Below are 20,348 nucleotides of genomic sequence, written 5' to 3'. Positions count from 1 at the left end.
GACTCTTACTATTTATAAAGAATAGACCAAAGTGTTGTTCAGAGATATCAACATTGTGTATCCTCATTTGCATCTTGTGTTTTAGAGGGATGAAATATGTGCGAGTCACTGAGTTGACCCCAGGTGGTACAGTGGCTGTTCTAGGATATGAGATGAACATTGACCTTTTTGTTTTCCAATTGCAGGCCCTCCTGGTGATCCAGGCTCACCAGGACTCCCGGGTCCTCCAGGAATCCGAGGTTTTCAAGCCCCACGAGGATTACCTGGACGTCCGGGTTCTCCAGGACGAACTCAGGGTACATTTTTTGTGTGTTACAAACTAACAGCTTTAATGCTTTTGCATCCTTAAGGTGTAGCATTACTAGGTGATTGACCAGTGATTTCATCTTGGAGCTGAAGACAAATCACATTCATAAGTACAGCAGGTTTCTTCCCTGATGTCTCTAATCAGAAATCATATCAAATCAAAGATTTTATTTAAGGATTTTCATCAGTCAAAATAAAATGTTAAACTGTGGAAATCAGAAGGGACAACCATGATATATCAACAACAATGTCCAAATAATGGTGACTGCTGTGATTATAAAGCATCTGCATTGGCAACACCAAACATAGATAAAATCTGACAGTAAGCGATAGATGCCTAGAATTTCCAGTTAGTATTATTTTAACACCAGTTTACCATAGGTACATCCGGAAAGGCTGTATCTCCTGGCTGGAGGGTCATAGTCTCAGGAGAAGGGGTTAGCCATTTAGCTCTGCAATGAGATGAAATTTCTTCACTCAGGATTGTGAATCTTGGTAATGTGCTACCCCAGAGGGCTGTGGATGCTCAGTCATTGAGTATATTCAAGACTGAGATCGATAGATTTTTGGACAGTAAGGGAATCAAGGGATATGGAGATAGGGTGGTGAGGTAGAGGTAGAAGATCAGCCATGATCCTATTGAATGGCGGAGCATGCACAAAGGGCCATACGACCTTCTCCCGCTCCTATTCCTTATGTTCTTATCAAGAACTTAGAATCTTACAGCTTAATTTATGTCGTGCCTTATGCCGGGCAAATACCAACAGTACTCAGCACCGGTCTTGCACAGATGGTGACAACATCAAAGCTAACTTACCCAATTCACAAAGGCTGATGGCTGGGTAGACCCATTTTCTTTACTGAGTCTTCCCAGCCACCACCCTCTCACATCTGGCAAGTTGCTGTCAACTGCTTGAGACCACTGTATCAGGAAACACGGTCACAGCATGAAAGCAGTTTAGGAACATTGCTCATTACAAAATGGTGTCAGCCTAGCTTTTTTGGTTGGTATTTAGAGGTGTTCTTCCTCTCCTGAGTCAAAGGTGTTGAACCTAACCTTAGCTCCGGATTGGCTCTGCTGTTGAGATCAACCATTTCAGCACTTCCTTGGACTGCACCCGAGAACCTGCTGGTCCTTTGGGTCTAGCACCACGCCGCATGGCACATTTACCGAGATGAACCTTGAGAAGACCATGTACTTCTAATCAGGGCTACTGTGCTTGACTTGTTCCCAGTTGGTGTCGTGATGTGTTCTGGTTCCTTTCCCATCCCATCCAGATTTTTGTACTAATGGCTAGGAACTCCAATAGAATGGGCTTTAAACATATGTAGAAAGATATGACGTTATTTGTATGTCCTGGAATGTTTCTATTGATCTACTACATGCTTATTGTCTTGAGATAATTTCTGTATTCAAAAACATCATCTGTATGCTTCAAAATGATGCGGGATTTGCTTTATTTTTAAGTTCTGAACTCAAGTTCACTTTGCTTTTAACATGCAAAGAGTTAAAGATTCTGTATATAAAGAACTTACAACCATCCCCTCATGTTAGCTTAGTAATGCTAATGCAAGAACACAAGAAATAGGAGCAGGAGTAGACCATATGGCCCATTGAGCCTGCTCCGCCATTCAAGACAGTCCTGGTATGAGGCTTCAACTCCACTTTCCCGCCTGCTTGCCATATTCCTTGATTCCCTGAGAGACCAAAAATCTATCTATCTCAGCCTTAAATGTATTCAATGATGGAGCATCCACAATCCTCTAGGGTAGAGAATTCCAAAGATTCACAACCCTTTGAGTGAAGTAATTCTCTTCATCTCAGTCCTAAATGATCAGCCCCATTTCCTGAGATTGTGCCTCATGTTTTCGATACCCCGACCAGCGGAAACAATCTCTCAGCACCTACCCTATCCAGCCCCTTCAGAATCTTGTATATTTCGATAAGATCACCTCTCATTCTTCTAAACTCCAGAGTATAGGCCCTATTTATACAGCCTCTCATCATAGGACATTCCCAGGGACCAATTTTGTGAAACTTCACTGTACCACCTCCAATGCAAGTATATCATTTCTTAAATGTGGAGACCAAAACTGCACATAGAAACCCTGTACAATTGTAGCAAAGACTTCTTTATTCCTGTACTCCAATGCCCTTGCAAGAAAGGCCAACATGTCATTTGCCTTCCTAATTGTTTGCTATACCTGCATGCTATCTTACTGCATTTCTTGTACAAGTACACCCAAGTCTCTTTAAAAATCAACACTTACAAGTTTCACACCTTTTAAAAAATATTCTGCCTTTCTATTCTTACAACCAAAGTGAATAACTTCACTCTTCCCTACATTATACTCCATCTGCCAGCTTGTTGTCCACTCACTTAAGCTGTCTATATCAATATCTCTTTGCAGCTTCTCTGTCCTCCCCACAGCTTACCTTTCAAGTTACATTTGTATCATCAGCAAACGTAGATATATCACTCTCTGTCTCTTCATCTAAGTCATTAATATAGATTGTAAATAACTGAGGCCCCAGCACTAATCCTTGCGGCACTCCGCTATTCACGGCCTGCCAACTTGAAAATGCCCCGTTTATGCCCACTTGTTGCTTCCTGTCCATTAACCAATCCTCTGTCCGTGCTAATATATTGCCCCCCAACTCTATAAGCCTACAATCTTTTGTGTGGCACCTTATCGAATGCCTTTTGGAAATCCAGGTATACTACATCTACTGGTTCTCCTTTATCTACCCTACTAGTTACATCCTCAAAAAACTCAAATAAATTTATCAAACAGGATTTCCCTTTAGTAAGCAGTTCTGATGAAAGGTCGCTGACCTGAAACATTAACTCTGCTTCTCTCTCCACAGATGCTGCCAGACCTGCTGAGTATTTCCAGCATTTCTAGTTTGTGTTTCCCTTTAGTAAAACCATGCTGACTTGTTCTAATCACACTGTGCTTTTCTACGTGCATTGTTAAGATATGCTTAATAATAGATTCCAGCATTTTCCCAACAACTGATGTTAGGCTAATTGATCTGTACTTCACTGTTTTCTCTCTCCCTCCTTTCTTGGAAAGTGGTGTAACATTTGCCAACTTCTAGTTTGATAGGACCGTTCCCAAATCTAAGGAATTTTCAAAAATCATAGCTAGCACATCCACTATTTCTGCAGCTATCTCTTTTAGAACCCTAGGGTGTAGGCCATCAGGTTCTGGGGATTTGTCAGATTTTAGTCCCTTAAGTTTCTCCAATACTTTTTCTTTGCTGATATTAATTTCCTTAATTTCTTCACTCTTTTTAGCCCCTAGATTACCGTCTATTTCTGGTATGAAACTTGTGTCTTCTGTTGTGAAGACAGACACAAAATATTTGTTCAATGTCTCTGCCATTTCCTCATTCCCCATGATAATTTCTCCTGTCTCTGCTTCTGAGGGACCAGGCGAACTCATTGAAATATACAAGATTCTGAAGGGGCTGGATAGGGTAGACACTGAGAGATTGTTTCTGCTGGTCGGGAAATCTAAAGCACAGGGCACAGTCTCAGGATAAGGGGCCGATCATTTAGGACTGAGATGAAGAGAAATTACTCACTAGTTTACTCTCATTCTATTTTTTCCTTTTTTATCAATTTTTTGGTGGCCCTTTGCTGGTTTCTAAAACACTCCCAATCCTCAGACTTGCTACTCTTTAGTGCAACATCGTAAGCCTCTTCTTTTACATGCAAACATACGAATTAGGAGCAGGAGTAGGCCACGGCCCTTCGAGACTCCTCCGCCATTCAATAAGTTCATGGTTGAATTGATTACTCCACATTTCCACCTATCCCTGATAACCTTCCACCCCCTTGCTTATCAAAAACCTATCTACCTCTGCCTTAAACATATTCAATGACTCTGCTTCCACTGCCTTTTGATGAAGAGAATTTCAAAGACTCACGACTCTCTGAGAGAAAAAATTTCACCTCAACTCTGTCTGTCAAGGGGAAACATCCTTTCCGCATCCATCCTGATGAGACCCCTCAGGATCTTATATGTTTCAATCAGGTCGCCTCTTACTCTTCTAAATTCCAGCAGATATAAGCCTAGCCTGTCCAATCTTTCCTCAGAAGACAGCCCGCCCATTCCAGGTATTAATCTAGTAAACCTTCTCTGTACTGCCTCTAACGCATTTACATCCTTTCTTAAATAAGGAGACCAGTACTGTACACAGTACTCCAGATGTAGTCTCACCAATGCCCTGTATAACTGAAGCATAACCTCCCACTTTTGTATTCAATTCCCCTCGCGATAAACAATAACATTCTATTAGCTTTTCTAATTACATGCTGTACCTGCATACTAACCTTTTGCGATTCATGTACTAGGACACCCAGATCCCTCTGCATCTCAGAGTTCTGCAATTTGTCACCATTTGGATGATATGCTTTTTTATTCATCCTGCCAAAGTGTACAATTTCCCACTTCCCCACATTATACTCTATTTGCCAGATCTATGCCCACTCACTTAACCTATCTCTCCCTTTGTACCCCCTTTTGTCCTCTTCACAAGTTACTTTCCTACCTATCTTTGTGTCACCAGCAAATTTAGCAACCATATCTTTGGTCCCTTCATCTAAGTCATTTATAGAAATTGTAAAAAGTTGAGGCCCCAACACAGATCCCTGTGGTACACCACTCGTTAGATCTTGCCAACCTGAATATGACCCATTTATGCCTACTCTCTGTTTCCTGTTAGCTAACCAATCTTCTATCCATGCCAATGGTGTTACCCCCTACACCATGAGCTTTTATTTTCTGCAATAACCTTTGATGTGGCACCTTATCAAATGCCTTCTGGAAATCTAAGTACAATACATCCACCGGTTCCCCTTTGTCCACAGCACATGTAACTCCCTCAAGGAACTCCCTTGAAGAACATGATTTCCCTTTCACAAAACCATGTTGAGTCTACCTGATTACCTTGAATTTTTCTAAATGCCCTGCTATAACATCTTTAATAATAGTTTCTAACATTTTTCCTAAGACAGGTGTGTTAAGCTAACTGGCCTGTAGTTTCCTGCTTTCTGTCTCCCTCCCTTTTTGAATAAAGGAGTTACATTTGCTGTTTTCCAATCTAATGGAACCTTCCCCGAATCTAGGGAATTTTGGAAAATTAAAACTAACGCATCAACTATCTCACTAGCCACTTCTTTTAACACTCTAGGATGAAGTTCATCAGGACTCGGGGACTTGTCAGCCACATCTCCAACAATTTGTTCAGTACCACTTCCCTGGTGATTGTCATTTTCTTGACTTCCTCCCTCCCTACCATTTCCTGACTTACAGCTAATACTGAAATGTTACTTGTATCTTCAATAGTGAAGACCGATGCAAAATATCTGTTCAATTCATCTGCTATCTCCTTATTATCCATTATTAATTCCCCAGACTCACTTTCTATAGGACCAACACTCACTTTGTTAACTCTTTTTAAAAAAATATCGAAAGAAACTCTTACTCTCTGTCTTTATATTTCTAGCTAGCTTTCTCCCGTACTCTAATTTTACCTTCCTTATCAATCTTTTACTCATTCTTTGCTGTTTCTTGTTTTCTGTCCAATCTTCTGACCTGCCTCCCATCTTTGCGTAATTATAGGCTTTTTCTTTAAGTTTGATACTATCTTTAACTGTTTTAGTTAACCACGGATGGCGGGTCCCACCCTTGGAATTTTTCTTTCTTGTTGAAATGTATCTATTCTGTGTATTCTGAAATATCCCCATAAATGTCTGCCACTGCATCTCTATTGACTGCCGTTATTTAAGTTTAAAATACTAGTCTTGGACCCACTCTTCTCTCCCTCAAACTGAATGTAAAATTCAATCATTGTATGATCGCTGCTGCCTAGGGGCGCCTTAACTATGAGGTCATTAATTAATCCTATCTCGTTGCACAATACCAGGTCTAGTACAGACTACTTTCTGGTTGGCTCCAGAACATATTGTTCTAAGAAATTATCCCCAAAACATTCTATGTACTTCTCATCTCGTCTACCTCTGCCCCTCTGATTTTTCCAGTCTTTATGTAGGTTAAAATCCCCCATAATTATCACTGTACTTTTCTGACAAACTGCCATATTTCTTCCTTTATACTCCATCCTACAGTGTGATTAATGTTAGGTGGCCTGTACAGCACTCCCACAAGTGACTTCTTGCCTTTATGATTTCTCATCTCTACCCAAACTGCTTCTACGTCCTGGTCTCCTGAACATAGGTCATCCCTCTCTATTGTGCTAATACCATCATTAATTAACAGAGCTACCCCTCCACCTTTTCCTAGCTTCCTGTCCTTCCTAAATGCCATGTACCCTTCAATATTCAGGTCCCAATCTATGTTGGCCAGCAGCCATGTATCTGTAATGGCTATCAGATTGTACTTATTTATTTCTATTTGCGCTCTCAGTTCATCTGTTTTGTTTCGAATGCTACGTGCATTCAGAAACAGCGCCCTTAGTTGTGTCTGTTTATTATTTTTGTAACCTCTAGCCTTATCTGTTGATTTACTCTTAGATTTGTATGCTCTGTTCCTTCCTGTCACAGTCTGTTTATCATTTGCCATATTAATACCTTTCTCTCTTGCCTTGCCTCTACTCCTTGATTTACCATATCTTCCCAAATTTGATCCCTTGCCCCCACTATTCAGTTTAAAGCCCTCTCCACTTTCCTAGTTATGCGGCCTGCTAGAACACTGGCCCCAGCATGGTTCAGATGTAGACTGTCCCAACCGTACAGCCACCACTTTCCCCAGTACTGGTGCCAGTGCCCCACGAACCGGAACCCACTTCTACCACACCAGTCTTTGAGCCAAAGCATTAATTTCTCTAATCTTATTTGCCCTATGCCAATTTGCACGTGGCTCAGGTAATAATCCAGAGATTATTACCTTTGAGATTCTGCTTCTTAGTTTGGCACCTAGTTCCTCATACTGACATTGGGGAACCTCTTTCCTTGTCCTGCCTATGTCGTTGGTACCTACATGGACCACGACAACTGGATCCTCCCCCTCCCACTGTAAGTTCCTCTCCAACCCTGGGCAGGCAATACAGCCATCTGGACACTCGCTCTTTGCTGCAGGGAACAGTGTCAATCCCCCTAACTATACTGTCCCCTACTACCACTACATTCCTTTTTTCTCCCTCCACTTGAATGGCTTCCTGTATCATGGTTCCATGGTCAGGTTGCTCAGCCACCCTGCAGCCCCCACTCTCATCCAAACAAGCTGAAAGAACTCAAACCTGTTGGACAATCGCAAAGGCTGCGGCTCCTGCACTCCTGCCCTCTTGGCCCCCTTACCTACCTCATCTGCAGCCACACTCTCCTAATCAAATCAAAAGACCCTATCCTAAGGGGTGTGACCGCCTCCTGGTACAAAATGTCCAGGTAACTTTCCCCCTCCCTGATGTGTCACAGTATCTGCAGCTCAGACTCCAGTTCAATGACCTTGAGCCGAAGCTCTTCGAGCCGCAAACACTTACTGCAGACGTGGTTGCCCTGGATCACACTGGCATCCAGGAGCTCCCACATGCTGCAGCAGTGACACATCACCTGTCCTGCCATCCTTAATGTGTTTTAATTAACTACTTAATTATTTTAGTCAATTATTTAGTTTTCCTTTTTTTATATATTTTATTAAGCTTACCACTTTACTATTTTAAACGTTATGATTAGAATGGATCTTAATCACTTACCAGATACTCACCAAACAGGTAGCTACTGTGATGTCACTTTTTGATTTTTCCCTGGCTCCGTTCCCCTCTCCCTCTCTCTCTCTCGCTCTGTCTGTCTCCTGTCTCCGACTCCGGGCTGTTGGCGCACTTTTTAAACCTCCACTCCCGCCGTGCTGTTCTCTCTCTCCCACTGTGTCTGTCTCCGACTCTGGGCTTTTGCCGTGCTCCTCTCTCTCTCGCTCTGTCTGACTCCAGTCTGACTACTATCCTTAACTTCCTGAGTGAGCCACAGATGGGTCTTTCTTGCTGAATTTTTGTTTTCTGTTGATTCTAAGTGAGGATACAGCTATATAGACATGCTTACCTGCGGAGTTTGTACATATCAGTGACACCATGCCTACCATGTGTGAGGAGGTTACTGTCATTGCACCCAGTGCCAGTAAACATTCAATTTTTGTTTCCTTTGGTTAGGTTCCAAGGGTTTACCAGGATTCCCAGGTGTTGCAGGACCTAAAGGTGAAAAGGGTACACCAGGAAAAATGATATTTTCACAACCTGGACCACCAGGCCCACCAGGTTTACCAGGTCCACCTGGACCTCGTGGCCGACCAGGTATGTAGCAAAGTGTAAATGAATTGTATGGTTGTGTAAGAGTTGTGAATTTATATGTTGACTCTTGCTGGAAATATCGTCTGAAAGTTTTAGACCATTTTGAGCAAAACTGCTGGTGGTCAAAAAGCATCTGAACTTATCAACTCCTGTTTTGGACAAATTAGCCAACTCTGAATTCCAAGAAGTAGACTGTAAAAGCTACGTATATCTGGGGATCAGTTCATGGCACCACGGGCTTAGATCTCCAATCTCAATCTCAGCCATGATACTCAGAAAGATGCCTCCCCATTGAGCAAAGAAAATCTGTGATAGTTACCCTGGGAAATTCTTGTGTAGCTATATGGCCGGCTGACCATAGCATTGAAGGATCAAGAACTTTGTGCAGAATATCACCAAAATTGTAAAGAGTTGGAGAGAATATAACCTAATCAAGGAGCACTGGTTAGGTTGCATCAAATTTGTGTTTGGGCCAGGGACTGCACGGTTTTGAGATCCTGGGAAGGAATGATTGCTGCCCTGACCATACCAATACTCTGACCCATTGTCCTGGTTTGTGGAGTCATTATATGTGCAGGGTGAGCTGCCAGTAAGTGGGAGCCCGCCAATGCAAGGAGACACCATTCTGCCGATGCTGCAGTGGGACCACTGATGCAGCACAAGTAGAGGCTGGAGGAAACTTAATGGGATAGAAGAGCCGCAAAGACTAGATCCACTTGTTTACTGAAAGCCTCAGCCAAGTTCAAGGCCATAGACGGGTGAGAGATTGGGGTGAAAAAGGGGGAAGAGGAGACCACTATTAGGCCCTGTTTAGAGTGTAAGTGCACCATACAAGCAGTTGTAAACATGAGCAACATGTAATATTGTGAGCACATGTGTTATGTCAATAAGGTGTTAGGTGTTTGGTGCTAGTTTTTAATTTATTCTTTTATTGGGTAAATGTTATGATGTAGCACTCCAGTTGCAGAGTTTTGTGCGTTCGGATTGCAGATAGAAAGTTGGATGCAGATCTCTGTGTACCAGCCATAGTTTTCTACCCAATTTGTATAAAATCTTGCTTTGACCTCCCTGCCTGAATTTTTAATATGCAGTAGCCCTCTGCTACATGTGTTAAATCATGAAATTTACCACAAAATGTTTAAAGTTTCTTTTGAGAGTATTTGTTTATCCTTCTGAATTTTCCTATTTTCTTTCCAGTTTCTGCACCACCTAGAGCTCAGTATAAGGAGAGTTGGCCTGTTCTGAGGCTTTCCCCAATGCTACTCTGAGCATTGAGATATGTGAGAGGGACCTGATGCCCCTTTCCCTTCTTGTTCCCCATCAAACCTCTCTCTGTTGAGTCTGCTGCCTCTGCACAGCACTAAAACTTTGTTCAGCTAAATTACACACTGGTACCACTAGAGGGTGTCTAGTTGTGTGAGAGTGATGAATTTATAGGTTGAAGCTATTTTGCTGTTCAAGACTGCAGTTTGGTTAAGAACATGTTGAAATCTTTATAACTGAATGAACTTGCATTTTTGTTCAGCTGTGTTCTCCTGCTGACTTTTTGTGTTGTATTCTTATCAATGTTTGTCCTGTGAATTTGATTTCTAGCCTGTGACGGGCCTGCAGATTGTGTGCATTATGGGAATCACAAAGGTATCAACTAGCTTGGAATATTGCTATGAACTCTGGCAATATTACCAACAAGGACTCAAATTTGCTTCCTTATATTTTCGGCTCTTAAGATTCAATAAAACTTTTGGCTTTGTTGAAAGTTTGTTAACTCAATCACAAAACTTGTGTCTCATATAAAAGTGAGGAACTAGTTCTAATACACATAGCGACTTGGACTCCAAGGTAGTCGTGCAGTTATTTGCACAGTGCGCATATATTTGTGCCCTTGTGGTCTGCTGTACCGGTAAGTTTGCTTGAGGAGCATAACCATCAGCAAAGAACAGCAGTATTTTCTGTGCTACAAAAGCAAGAGTTCTTCACTTTTGTTAGTCAGTCAGCGCGTGCAATTACTGAATGATGCACAGGGCTCTAAAGTATTCTACAAGGGCAAAGTTCACAGCTAAAGAAAAGAAAGAAGTTGCACTTCTATAGCACCTTTAACATCCTCAGGATGTCCCAAAGTGCTTTACAACCAGCAAAGTACGTTTGAAGTCTAGTCACTGTTGTACTGTTGGAAAGACAGCTGCCAATTTGTGCACAGCAAGTTCCCAGTAATAGAATAATGACCAGATAATTTAGTGGTATTAGTTGAGGGATAAATATTGGCCAGGTCACCAGGGAGAACTCAACCTGCTCTTCTTCAAAGTGTGCCATGGGATCTCTTACCTTGAGAGGACATACAGGGTTTAAAGTCTCATCTAAAGATGGTGCAAAACTCCCTTAATCCAGCAATGAAGTGTCAGTGTAGATGATGGGCTCAATCAATGTTCCCTCTAAATTTTTTCTGTTGTGCGCAGTCTGTTCGTTTGAGTGCGTGCTACCTTTAATCTTTTTGTGCGCAAATGCAGTATCTTAAAGGGGAGGAATTGTGAATGGCTATTGCTGTATCCTCTGTGTTGTTGCATGGACGCACACACGTGCAGCTTAAAGGGAACATTGGGTTATGGAGTACAGTTTTGATCTACCACCTTCTGTCTCAGAGCTGGAAGTGCTACTAACTGAGCCACAGCTAACACCTACACATCCCCCAATTCTACAGAATGCCTTTTCCTATTTTATGAGCAAATATTTTCTTAAGCAGCTTTAGTGCTGAAGCCACATGGCTATTTTATTCGTCATTTTTCATACTGTCATGTTCTTCCTTTAACATCCGTGGGTTTTAACCAGGGTTTGGCTGCTGCAAAAAATTAAATGAAAGTGTTTTAGAGCCCTTGTCATCACATTTTAATACTTAACAGCAATTTAAAAGTATTAACATTTTGAATAAAACCGTGAAATAGTAGGAGATTGTAAAATGTAGCCTTCTTACATTTTCATTTCCCTTTGCTTGAGGTGCATCACTAAATTATTGCTTTTTAAAAAAAAACAGGTCCTTCAAATATTCGGACAGGAAGCAATGGACTAATTGGACCTCCAGGGTTGCCTGGACCAGCTGGACCACCAGGGTTCAGGGGAAGTAAAGGATACAAAGGTGAGTAAATGTATTGGGCTGATACTCCTTGTCTGTTGGTGGGCGAAACCTATTTCTTTCTCCCAATACCTTTGACACATTCTCCCCACCAAAGGCAGCTTCCATAGGCAAAGCTGCATTTCTTATGATCTGAAACTTAACTCTTTATGTACAGTATATGAGATGCACCACGCTGAGGAGCAAACAACCCTCCAGCCTTGTTACTGGACAGCACAAGTCTGATTTTCTGATCTGCAATATTACTGAAGGGGACTCTCTTTCTCTCTGTACCAGAGATTTGCAAAACATTACCTATAGGTTTCATCCCCTAGTGAACATGCGATCTTATTGCTGGCTGATGACATACTCCTGTACTTCAGCAACCCGAGGCCTGATTTGCCTCCACTGCAGACAAAGCTGCACAATGTGATCATAAGTGTTTATGGTAAAGACAAAGACTTGCATTTCTGCAACGCCTTTCACAATCTCAGGACATACGAATCAGGAGCAGGAGTAGGCCATTCGGCCCCTTCAAGCCTACTCCCCCATTTAATAAGATCATGGCTGACCTGACTGTGGCCGCAACTCCACTTTCCGGCCTACCCCCGTTATGCTTCACAGTGAATGCAAAACTTTTGAAATGTACTCGCTGTTGTAATGGAAGAATCACAGCAGCTAATTTGCATGGGTGGTTACTGCTTAAAGTGCATGAGATATTGTTCAGGTGATATAAGTTGAAAGGCCCCAGACCTATGAAGACAGTGGCACATTATCTGCCAATGACATGTGAAATGAAAACAGAAAATGCTGGAAAAACGCAACATGTCAAACCGCACTTGTGAAGCGAGAAACAGTTAACAGGCTGAATTTAATGGCTGTAGCAGTGGCCCCCTCCACTGGCCAGAAAGCCAGTAGCAGCCCCGCTGCAACCATTTTCGGAAGCCCTGACGGGATAAAATGTCAATCAGGCAGTTGACTGCCTGATGGAGTTCCTGTGCCTTGAAAGATGAAGAGCCCAGCTCCAAGAGCTGTCGGCCAATCAGAGGACCATCAGCTCTTCAGTCCCAGAAGCGCCACCAGGAGCAGTGGCCACTGCTGGGACTGCAGCCTGCCCCAGAGTAGTGACCATGAGGGAGGCCCCAGAAGACAAGTGAATGGGGCCGGTTCGCCAGGGCCAGTCAGGCAGGTCCCAGCGAGGGGTTGGGGTGGGGCCATTGTGGAGGGTAACGGGGGATCCTTCAGTGGGGGTGGCCCTTGCCACTGGGGAGGGCCCTCCATGGGCTACAGATCACCCAAGCAGGAGGGGCCCACCCAGCCTGCAGGGAGGCCGTCTGGTTTTACTGGACAGTCTCCACCCGTGGTGGAGGGCCACCCCACCGCTGGTTGAATGTCAACGACGGCGGGACGAGGCCCATTAATTGGCCTCTGGGTGGGAGGCTGTCCTCCCCCAGCCTTGACTTAATCGAGGGGTGTTGGCAATGCGACCTGCACTCCGTGCTCCCCCCACTACCACCTCCTCCACCCCCCCCAGCCTTCTCTCCCAATTCTATGCCCCACCCTATCACCTTCCAGCCTGCTGCTGAGGGGGGATTTAAATTCTGCCCAACATTTCAGGTCGATCATGTTTCATGATGAAAAATGATTGGGCTGGATTGTAAGAGCCCACCACTGATCCTGGCGGCGAGCTCAAAAAGTGGCATCCCGCTCATGCCGAAGAGCTACTGCGATCTCCCGCACAGCGGCTCATTTAAATAGCTGGGGCGTTCCACTCTCCCCCTGCACCCCCCACCCCCCCAGTCACGTGGAGGGGGTGGGCTGTCCGGTGCCAGCAATGGCATCAGGTGCTGGCGCCATTTTTAAAGGGCATCCAGCCCTGCCGGCATATTTAAATATTTAAAGATACAAACCCCCCTCCCAAAATTTATCAAATAAAATTCTAACACCCCTTTCCCATCCCCCAATAACAATAAACTATTTGCCCTTTCCGCTCTCCAAAACACTTACCTTTGAAATCTGACCTTACCCCACTTCCCCCGGAGTTTAAAGTTCATCCCTTCCGACCATCCCCTACACTCATTATGTTTATTTGACCCTGTTTCCCACCCCCACCCCTGCACTGGAAATCTTAACTCCTCCTCCCTCCCCACCAGTGTCACGCAGCTTTCCCCAAATGGGGAATTGAAGGTGTGGGAGTGCCGGCTGCTGCACTGAGGATCATGGCGGGCCTAGAAGATTAAAGATAAGTTTATTTAAATTTATTCAGCCCGTTCATTTACATATTGTAATTCAGTTCCCGTTGCCTAGAGGCGGGGAGGCCGCCACAGAGCCTTGCCGCCGCCAGGAGGATCGGGTTGGGCCCTCCTGGCATCGGCCTCCGTGGCGGGCCTCTGCCGGAACAATCTTCCGCTCTCCACCCATGCGATCTTCCACATTGCTTTGTGACTTTCCATTTGAACTACCCAGGTTTTAGGCAAGACCTCATCTGTAGTCAGGGCCTAAATCCTAGAATATGGCCTAAGATTTTTTCTTTCCTATAATTTCAATAGTTGCTTCTCACAAGATCTAATGCAGATATTTTGCATGACTCTGTTTCCTTTTGTCAGGTGAGCCTGGTGATTGTGCCTGCAATGGGGTGATTACTGGGAATAGACGTCAAGGCCCTCCTGGTCCTTCTGGTGAACCAGGAAAGCCTGGTTTCAATAGTGGTAAAGGCCAGTGTGGAGATCCAGGACCGCCAGGATCTCCAGGGCAATCAGGTCCTCCGGTAAGTAATATTACTTTTCGTGGCTGTGGTATTTTATGCATTGATCATTCTAGTAACTTGAGAGAGTGCAGAATAAAAAAAAACGATTGAGTCCGTCCCATTTGCCATCATGGACTGTCTCAGTTTCTTCAGTCTCCTGAAGGAGATAGAATGACGATGGGTAAAATTTCCAAGTTAGGAAAATTTCTTTCATCAATTGCCCAGCCCAAGAGTTATCTGCATTCTCCAGGTGGGCCTCCTTTTGTCTCCACAACACCATCCATTCCATGTAATGATCGCTTTGTTTTTGTGAAGAAGAACTTATTGATATCAGCACTAAAGTTACCTCTTCTACTTGGAAGCTGTGTACCCCTGCCCCACTTTCTTCTCCGTCACCTAGGGCCAGCTGTAGCCGTCCAAACTGTTGCCCAGGTGAGACCTGCTTGGTCAGTTTAGATCAGGGATCAAACCTAGATATTTTGATCAGTATGGCTTAGTATCACACCAGCCAATCCACATATTCATTGAGCAATCGATCTCCCTGTCAAGTTGGCTGAAGGAACAATTCATCAATCCTGCATCTGAATTTAAAAAATATTATTGTTACAGCTATAAAAGAGGAGCAAGCAACTTTGCTGAAACTTGTTAATTTAAGCTGGGCCTTTCCATAATAAAGCAACTGTGACAATTAATTATCATTAAAGACGTTATAGCAGTGCATTTAGAAAAAATCAAGGTAATCAGGCAGATTGAACATGATTTTGTGAAAGGGAAATCATGTTTATCCAATTTATTGGAGTTCTTTGAGGGAGTTACATGTACTGTGGATAAAGGGGAACCAGTGGATGTATTGAACTTAGATTTCCAGAAGGCATAGAACATAGAACAGTACAGCACAGTACAGGCCCTTCGGCCCATGATGTTGTGCCGAACCCTATTAACCTATTCGAAGATCAAACTAACTACCTACCCTTCATTCTACTATCATCCATGTACCTATCCAAGAGTCGCTTAAATGCCCCTAATGTATCTGCTTCTACTACCACCGCTGGCAGCGCATTCCACACACCCACCACTCTCTGTGTAAAGAACCTACCTCTGACATCTCCCCGAAATCTTCCTCCAATCACCTTAACCTTATGCCCCCTGGTGATAGCCCTTTCCACCCTGGGAGAAAATCTCTGACTATCCACTCTATCTATGCCTCTCATCATCTTGTACCCCTCTATCAAGTCACCTCTCATCCTTCTTCGCTCCAATGAGAAAAGCCCTAGCTCCCTCAATCTTTCTTCGTAGGACATGCCCTCCAGTCCAGGCAGCATCCTGGTAAATCTCCTCTGCACCCTCTCTAAAGCTTCCACATCCTTCCTATAATGAGGCGACCAGAACTGAACACAATATTCCAAGTGTGGTCGAACCAGGGCCTTATAGAGCTGCAGCATAACCTCGCAGCTCTTAAACTCAATCCCCCTGTTAATGAAAGCCAACACACCATACGCCTTCTTAACAACCCTATCAACTTGGGTGGCAACTTTGAGCGATCTATGGACATGGACTCCAAGATCCCTCTGTTCCTCCACACTTCCAAGAATCCTGTCTTTAAGCCTGTATTCCGCATTCAAATTCGACCTTCCAAAATGAATCACTTCACACTTTTCCAGGTTGAGCTCCATCTGCCACTTCTCAGCCCAGCTCTGCATCCTGTCAATGTCTCGTTGCAACCTACAACAGCCTTCCACACTATCCACAACTCCAGCAACCTTCGTGTCATCAGCAAACTTGCTAACCCAGCCTTCCACTTCCTCATCCAAGTCATTTATAAAAATCACAAACAGCAGAGGTCCCAGAACAGATCCTTGTGGAACACCACTGGTCACCAAGCCCCATGCTGAATACTTTCCATCTACTACCACCCTCTGACTTCTATGGGCCAGCCAATTTTGTATCCAGACAGCCAACTTTCCCTGAATCCCATGCCTCCTTACTTTCTGAATGAGCCTACCATATCAAACGCCTTGCTAAAATCCATATACACCACATCCACTGCTCTTCCTTCATCAATGTGTTTTGTCACATCGTCAAAGAATCCAATAAGGCTTGTGAGGCATGACCTGCCCCTCACAAAGCCATGCTGACTGTCTCTAATCAAACCATGTTTTTCCAAATAATCATAAATCCTCTCTCTCAGAATCCTCTCCAATAATTTGCTCACTACCGATGTAAGACTGACTGGTCTATAATTCCCAGGGTTATCCCTATTCCCTTTCTTGAACAAGGGAACAACATTTGCCACCCTCCAATCATCCGGTACTACTCCAGTGGACAGTGAAGACGCAAAGATCATCGCCAAAGGCGCAGCAATCTCTTCCCTCGCTTCCCGTAATATCCTTGGGTATATCCCGTCTGGCCCCGGGGACTTATCTGTCCTCATATCATTCAAAATTTCCAGCACATCCTCCCTCTTAACCTCAACCTGTTTGAGCATATCCGCCTGTTCCATGCTGTCCTCACAAACGACCAGGTCCCTCTCACTAATGAATACTGAAGCAAAGTATTCATTTAGGACCTCCCCTACCTCCTCCGACTCCAGGCACAAGTTCCCTCCACTATCCCTGATCGGCCCTACCCTCACTCTGGCCATCCTCTTGTTCCTCACATAAGTGTAGAACGCCTTGGGATTTTCCTTAATCCTACCCGCCATGACTTTTTCATGTCCCCTTCTAGCTCTCCTAAGTCCATTCTTCAGTTCCTTCCTGGCTACCTTGTAACCCTCTAGAGCCCTGCCTGATCCTTGCTTCCTCAACCTTAAGTATGCTTCCTTCTTCCTCTTGACTAGCTGTTCCACATCTCAATTGATAATGTGCCACATCAAAGGTTATTGCAGAAAATAAAAGCTCATGGTGTAGGGGGCAACACACTGGTTTGGATAGAAGATTGGCTAGCTAACAGGAAACAGAGAGTAGGCATAAATGGGTCATTTTCTGGTTGGCAAGATGTAATGAGTAGTGTGCCACAGGGATCTGTGCTGGGGCCTCAACTTTTTACAATTTATATAAATGACTTAGATGAAGGAACCAAAGGTATGGTTGCTAAATTTGCTGATGACACAAAGATAGGTAGAAAGTAACTTTTGAAGAGGACATAATGGGGTACAAAGGGATATAGATAGGTTAAGTGAGTGGGCATAGATCTGGCAAATGGAGTATAATGTGGGAAAGTGGGAAATTGTACACTTTGGCAGGAAGAATGAAAAAGAAGCATATTATCTAAATGGTGAAAGATTGCAGAGCTCTGAAATGCAGAAGGATCTGGGTGTCCTAGTGCATGAATCACAAAAGGTTAGTATGCAGGTACAGCAAGTAATTAGGAAAGCTAATAGAATGTTATCGTTTATCGCAAGGGGAATTGAATACAAAAGTAGGTAGGTTATGCTTCAGTTATACAGGGCATTGGTAAAACTACATCTGGAGTACTGTGTGCAGTACTGGTCTCCTTATTTAAGGAAGGATGTAAATGCGTTAGAGACAGAACAGAGAAGATTTACTAGACTAATACCTGGAATAGGCGGGCTGTCTTCTGAGGAAAGATTGGAAAGGCTAGGCTTGTATCCGCTGGAATTTAGAAGAGTAAGAGGCGACTTGACTGAAACATATAAGATCCTGAGGGTTCTTGACAGGGTGGATGTGGAAAGGATGTTTCCCCTTGTGGGAGAATCTAGAACTAGGGGTCACTGTTTAAAAATAAGGGGTCGCGCATTTAAGACAGAGATGAGGAGAAATTATTTTCTCTGAGGGTCGTGAGTCTTTGGAATTCTCTTCCTCAAAAGGAAGTGGAAGCAGAATCTTTGAATATGTTTAAGGCAGAGGTAGATAGATTCTTGATAAGCAAGGGGATGGAAGGATAGGTGGATAGGTAGAGTAATCAGTTCAGCCATGAACTTATTGAATGGCGGAGCAGGCTCCAAGGGCTGAGTGGCCTCCTCCTGCTCCTAATTCATATGTTCGTATGAAAGATACTAAAAACAAAGGGCTATTTAATGCATTTGTAATAGCCAGGGTTATGGGGCAAGGCAATTGAATAGACTTCCCCTTGAATTAGCCAATAAATGAAGGGAGCTCAAGAAGCAGTGCAGCATTGTCCACCTTCTCTTCTTACCCTTCTTACACATGGTTTGATAAGCCGTAATCCTTTAAAATCAGAAGAGCTGATCCTCTTTCAGGATTATATTTGCCACTGCTGAATACTTTCAACAAAGGAACAGCTATGCATAAAAAGGGGAGATGCAGTTCTGGTGGAAAATATTAATGGACTGTTTGACTGTGCTGCACACTGTTCTAAGCTTCTCTTTCCAGAACTGGATTAACGAACACTACCAACGAGTGAGCACAAAATCGGCTTTTTGCTCTTAAGACTCCAGTGTTGTCACTGGCGAAACCCGTAAAGCTGCAAAGTCAAATTAAATAATGTGCTTTTCACTTCAGATCAGGCCTGGCATTCTTGAGTTTCAAGAGCAGGGAGATGTAATGTCACACGGTGAATACAACAGTAATGGTTGTTGATGGGAGGGCTGTCAAAGTAAGCCTTTAAATTAAATGCAGGTTATGAGGGCAAGCAGAGAGGGAATGTCTGAAGAGGGGGAGGAAGCCTCTGGGATGTTTATTTCTCTTTGAGTTAATCTGTAATCAGTGAAGAGCATTAAACCAAGTACAGTATTTTTACATGTGCATGTGGAAACCCACTGGTGGACTTGTGGAAGGGCTGGATTTCCACTGTGTGTTAAGAGTGGCAGAATTGTAAACCCATTCCTTGTAAATAGAGTTGTGATTTCATCACACAGCAGAAATCATCCCCCCTCATGAGATCAAAGTGCAAACACTTGAAACATGTCCTGATTTATAGTTTGACTGACTGCAGATGGAGAATGCTGACCTTTTCTTTTGACTTTTAGGGTCTTCCAGGCGTGCCAGGAGGACCAGGTGCAAAAGGACAGAAGGGAGACTCATCATTTACATCAGCAAAGGGTACGAATAAAACTTGACCGTCTCTGCCTGCAATCCCATTCCAAAACTTGGCACAGAAGGTTCAGATTTACAATGTGCCCAATTTATTTGGGATTTCAGCTTTATTTCTAAGTGAGAGCTAAGTGAGACTCTAGAACAGGTTTTCCCATTCTTGTGCCTGAGTATGCTGGATCGCATGGGTGCAGGGTGTATAGGAAGATTGGGTGGCCTCCCTCAGGGATGTCTTGGCTGGGGTGTCTCTCATTGTGCATGTAAGAAGTTGGGCATGGGCATCTAGCTATTATATTGTCTCTGGAAAAATGGGGACATGCTGGCAATGAATGACAGGAAAGACAAAACCAGGGAATTTTTCTCGCAAATACAATTTTTTCTTTTGCACAGCACCATTTGAAGAAGAGCAAGGAGTTCTTCCAGTGTCCTGGCCAATATTCTTTCCTCAACCACTATCATCGCGAAACATGGCTGACATTTTTGTCTTTTAGTAGCAGTCACCACATTTTAAAATATTTTGTTGCCCTGTGACATGCTTTGAGATGTTTCTGAGAGATAGAATTTAAAGTATTTTTTTTCTTCCTTTTGCTAGCACCCTCTTACAGAGAATACAATACTCTTCCAATCTGATCAGGCAGTATTCTTAAATAACTGAATAAAGGCTATTTCCAATATTGGAGAGTGCATATTTTCCCAATTTAGCTATTGGATAGTCCTTCCAATGAATAGGAATCTCCCTCGCCTCCCCTTCGTTTGAAGACTGTGACTGGTCCTTAGCTACCATTGCATAGGCATTGGCAACACTCCAGTATCTCAACCAAGCAGCCAGTCTTCATTTGTGAGCTCCTCAGTGATAGTGGGCTAATCAAC

At 43.6% G+C, this 20,348-nt stretch overlaps 1 protein-coding gene across 4 annotated transcripts in view; it reads left to right on the top strand.

Moving 5' to 3' along the window:
- Nucleotides 1-20,348, top strand: part of col4a6 (collagen, type IV, alpha 6) — a 402,270-nt gene that overhangs the window by 290,947 nt on the left and 90,975 nt on the right. For all 4 annotated transcript variants that reach the window (XM_068047226.1, XM_068047223.1, XM_068047225.1 and 1 more), the window contains exons 19-23: nt 186-296; nt 8,480-8,620; nt 11,643-11,744; nt 14,327-14,487; nt 19,415-19,487. In XM_068047226.1, coding sequence (XP_067903327.1) covers nt 186-296; nt 8,480-8,620; nt 11,643-11,744; nt 14,327-14,487; nt 19,415-19,487 — 588 coding nt within the window. The remainder of the gene's footprint in view (nt 1-185; nt 297-8,479; nt 8,621-11,642; nt 11,745-14,326; nt 14,488-19,414; nt 19,488-20,348) is intronic.

The sequence above is a fragment of the Heterodontus francisci genome, chromosome 15 (assembly GCF_036365525.1).
Source record: "Heterodontus francisci isolate sHetFra1 chromosome 15, sHetFra1.hap1, whole genome shotgun sequence".
Classification (NCBI taxonomy): Eukaryota; Metazoa; Chordata; class Chondrichthyes; order Heterodontiformes; family Heterodontidae; genus Heterodontus; species Heterodontus francisci.
This window is presented reverse-complemented; position numbering and strand designations above follow the sequence as displayed.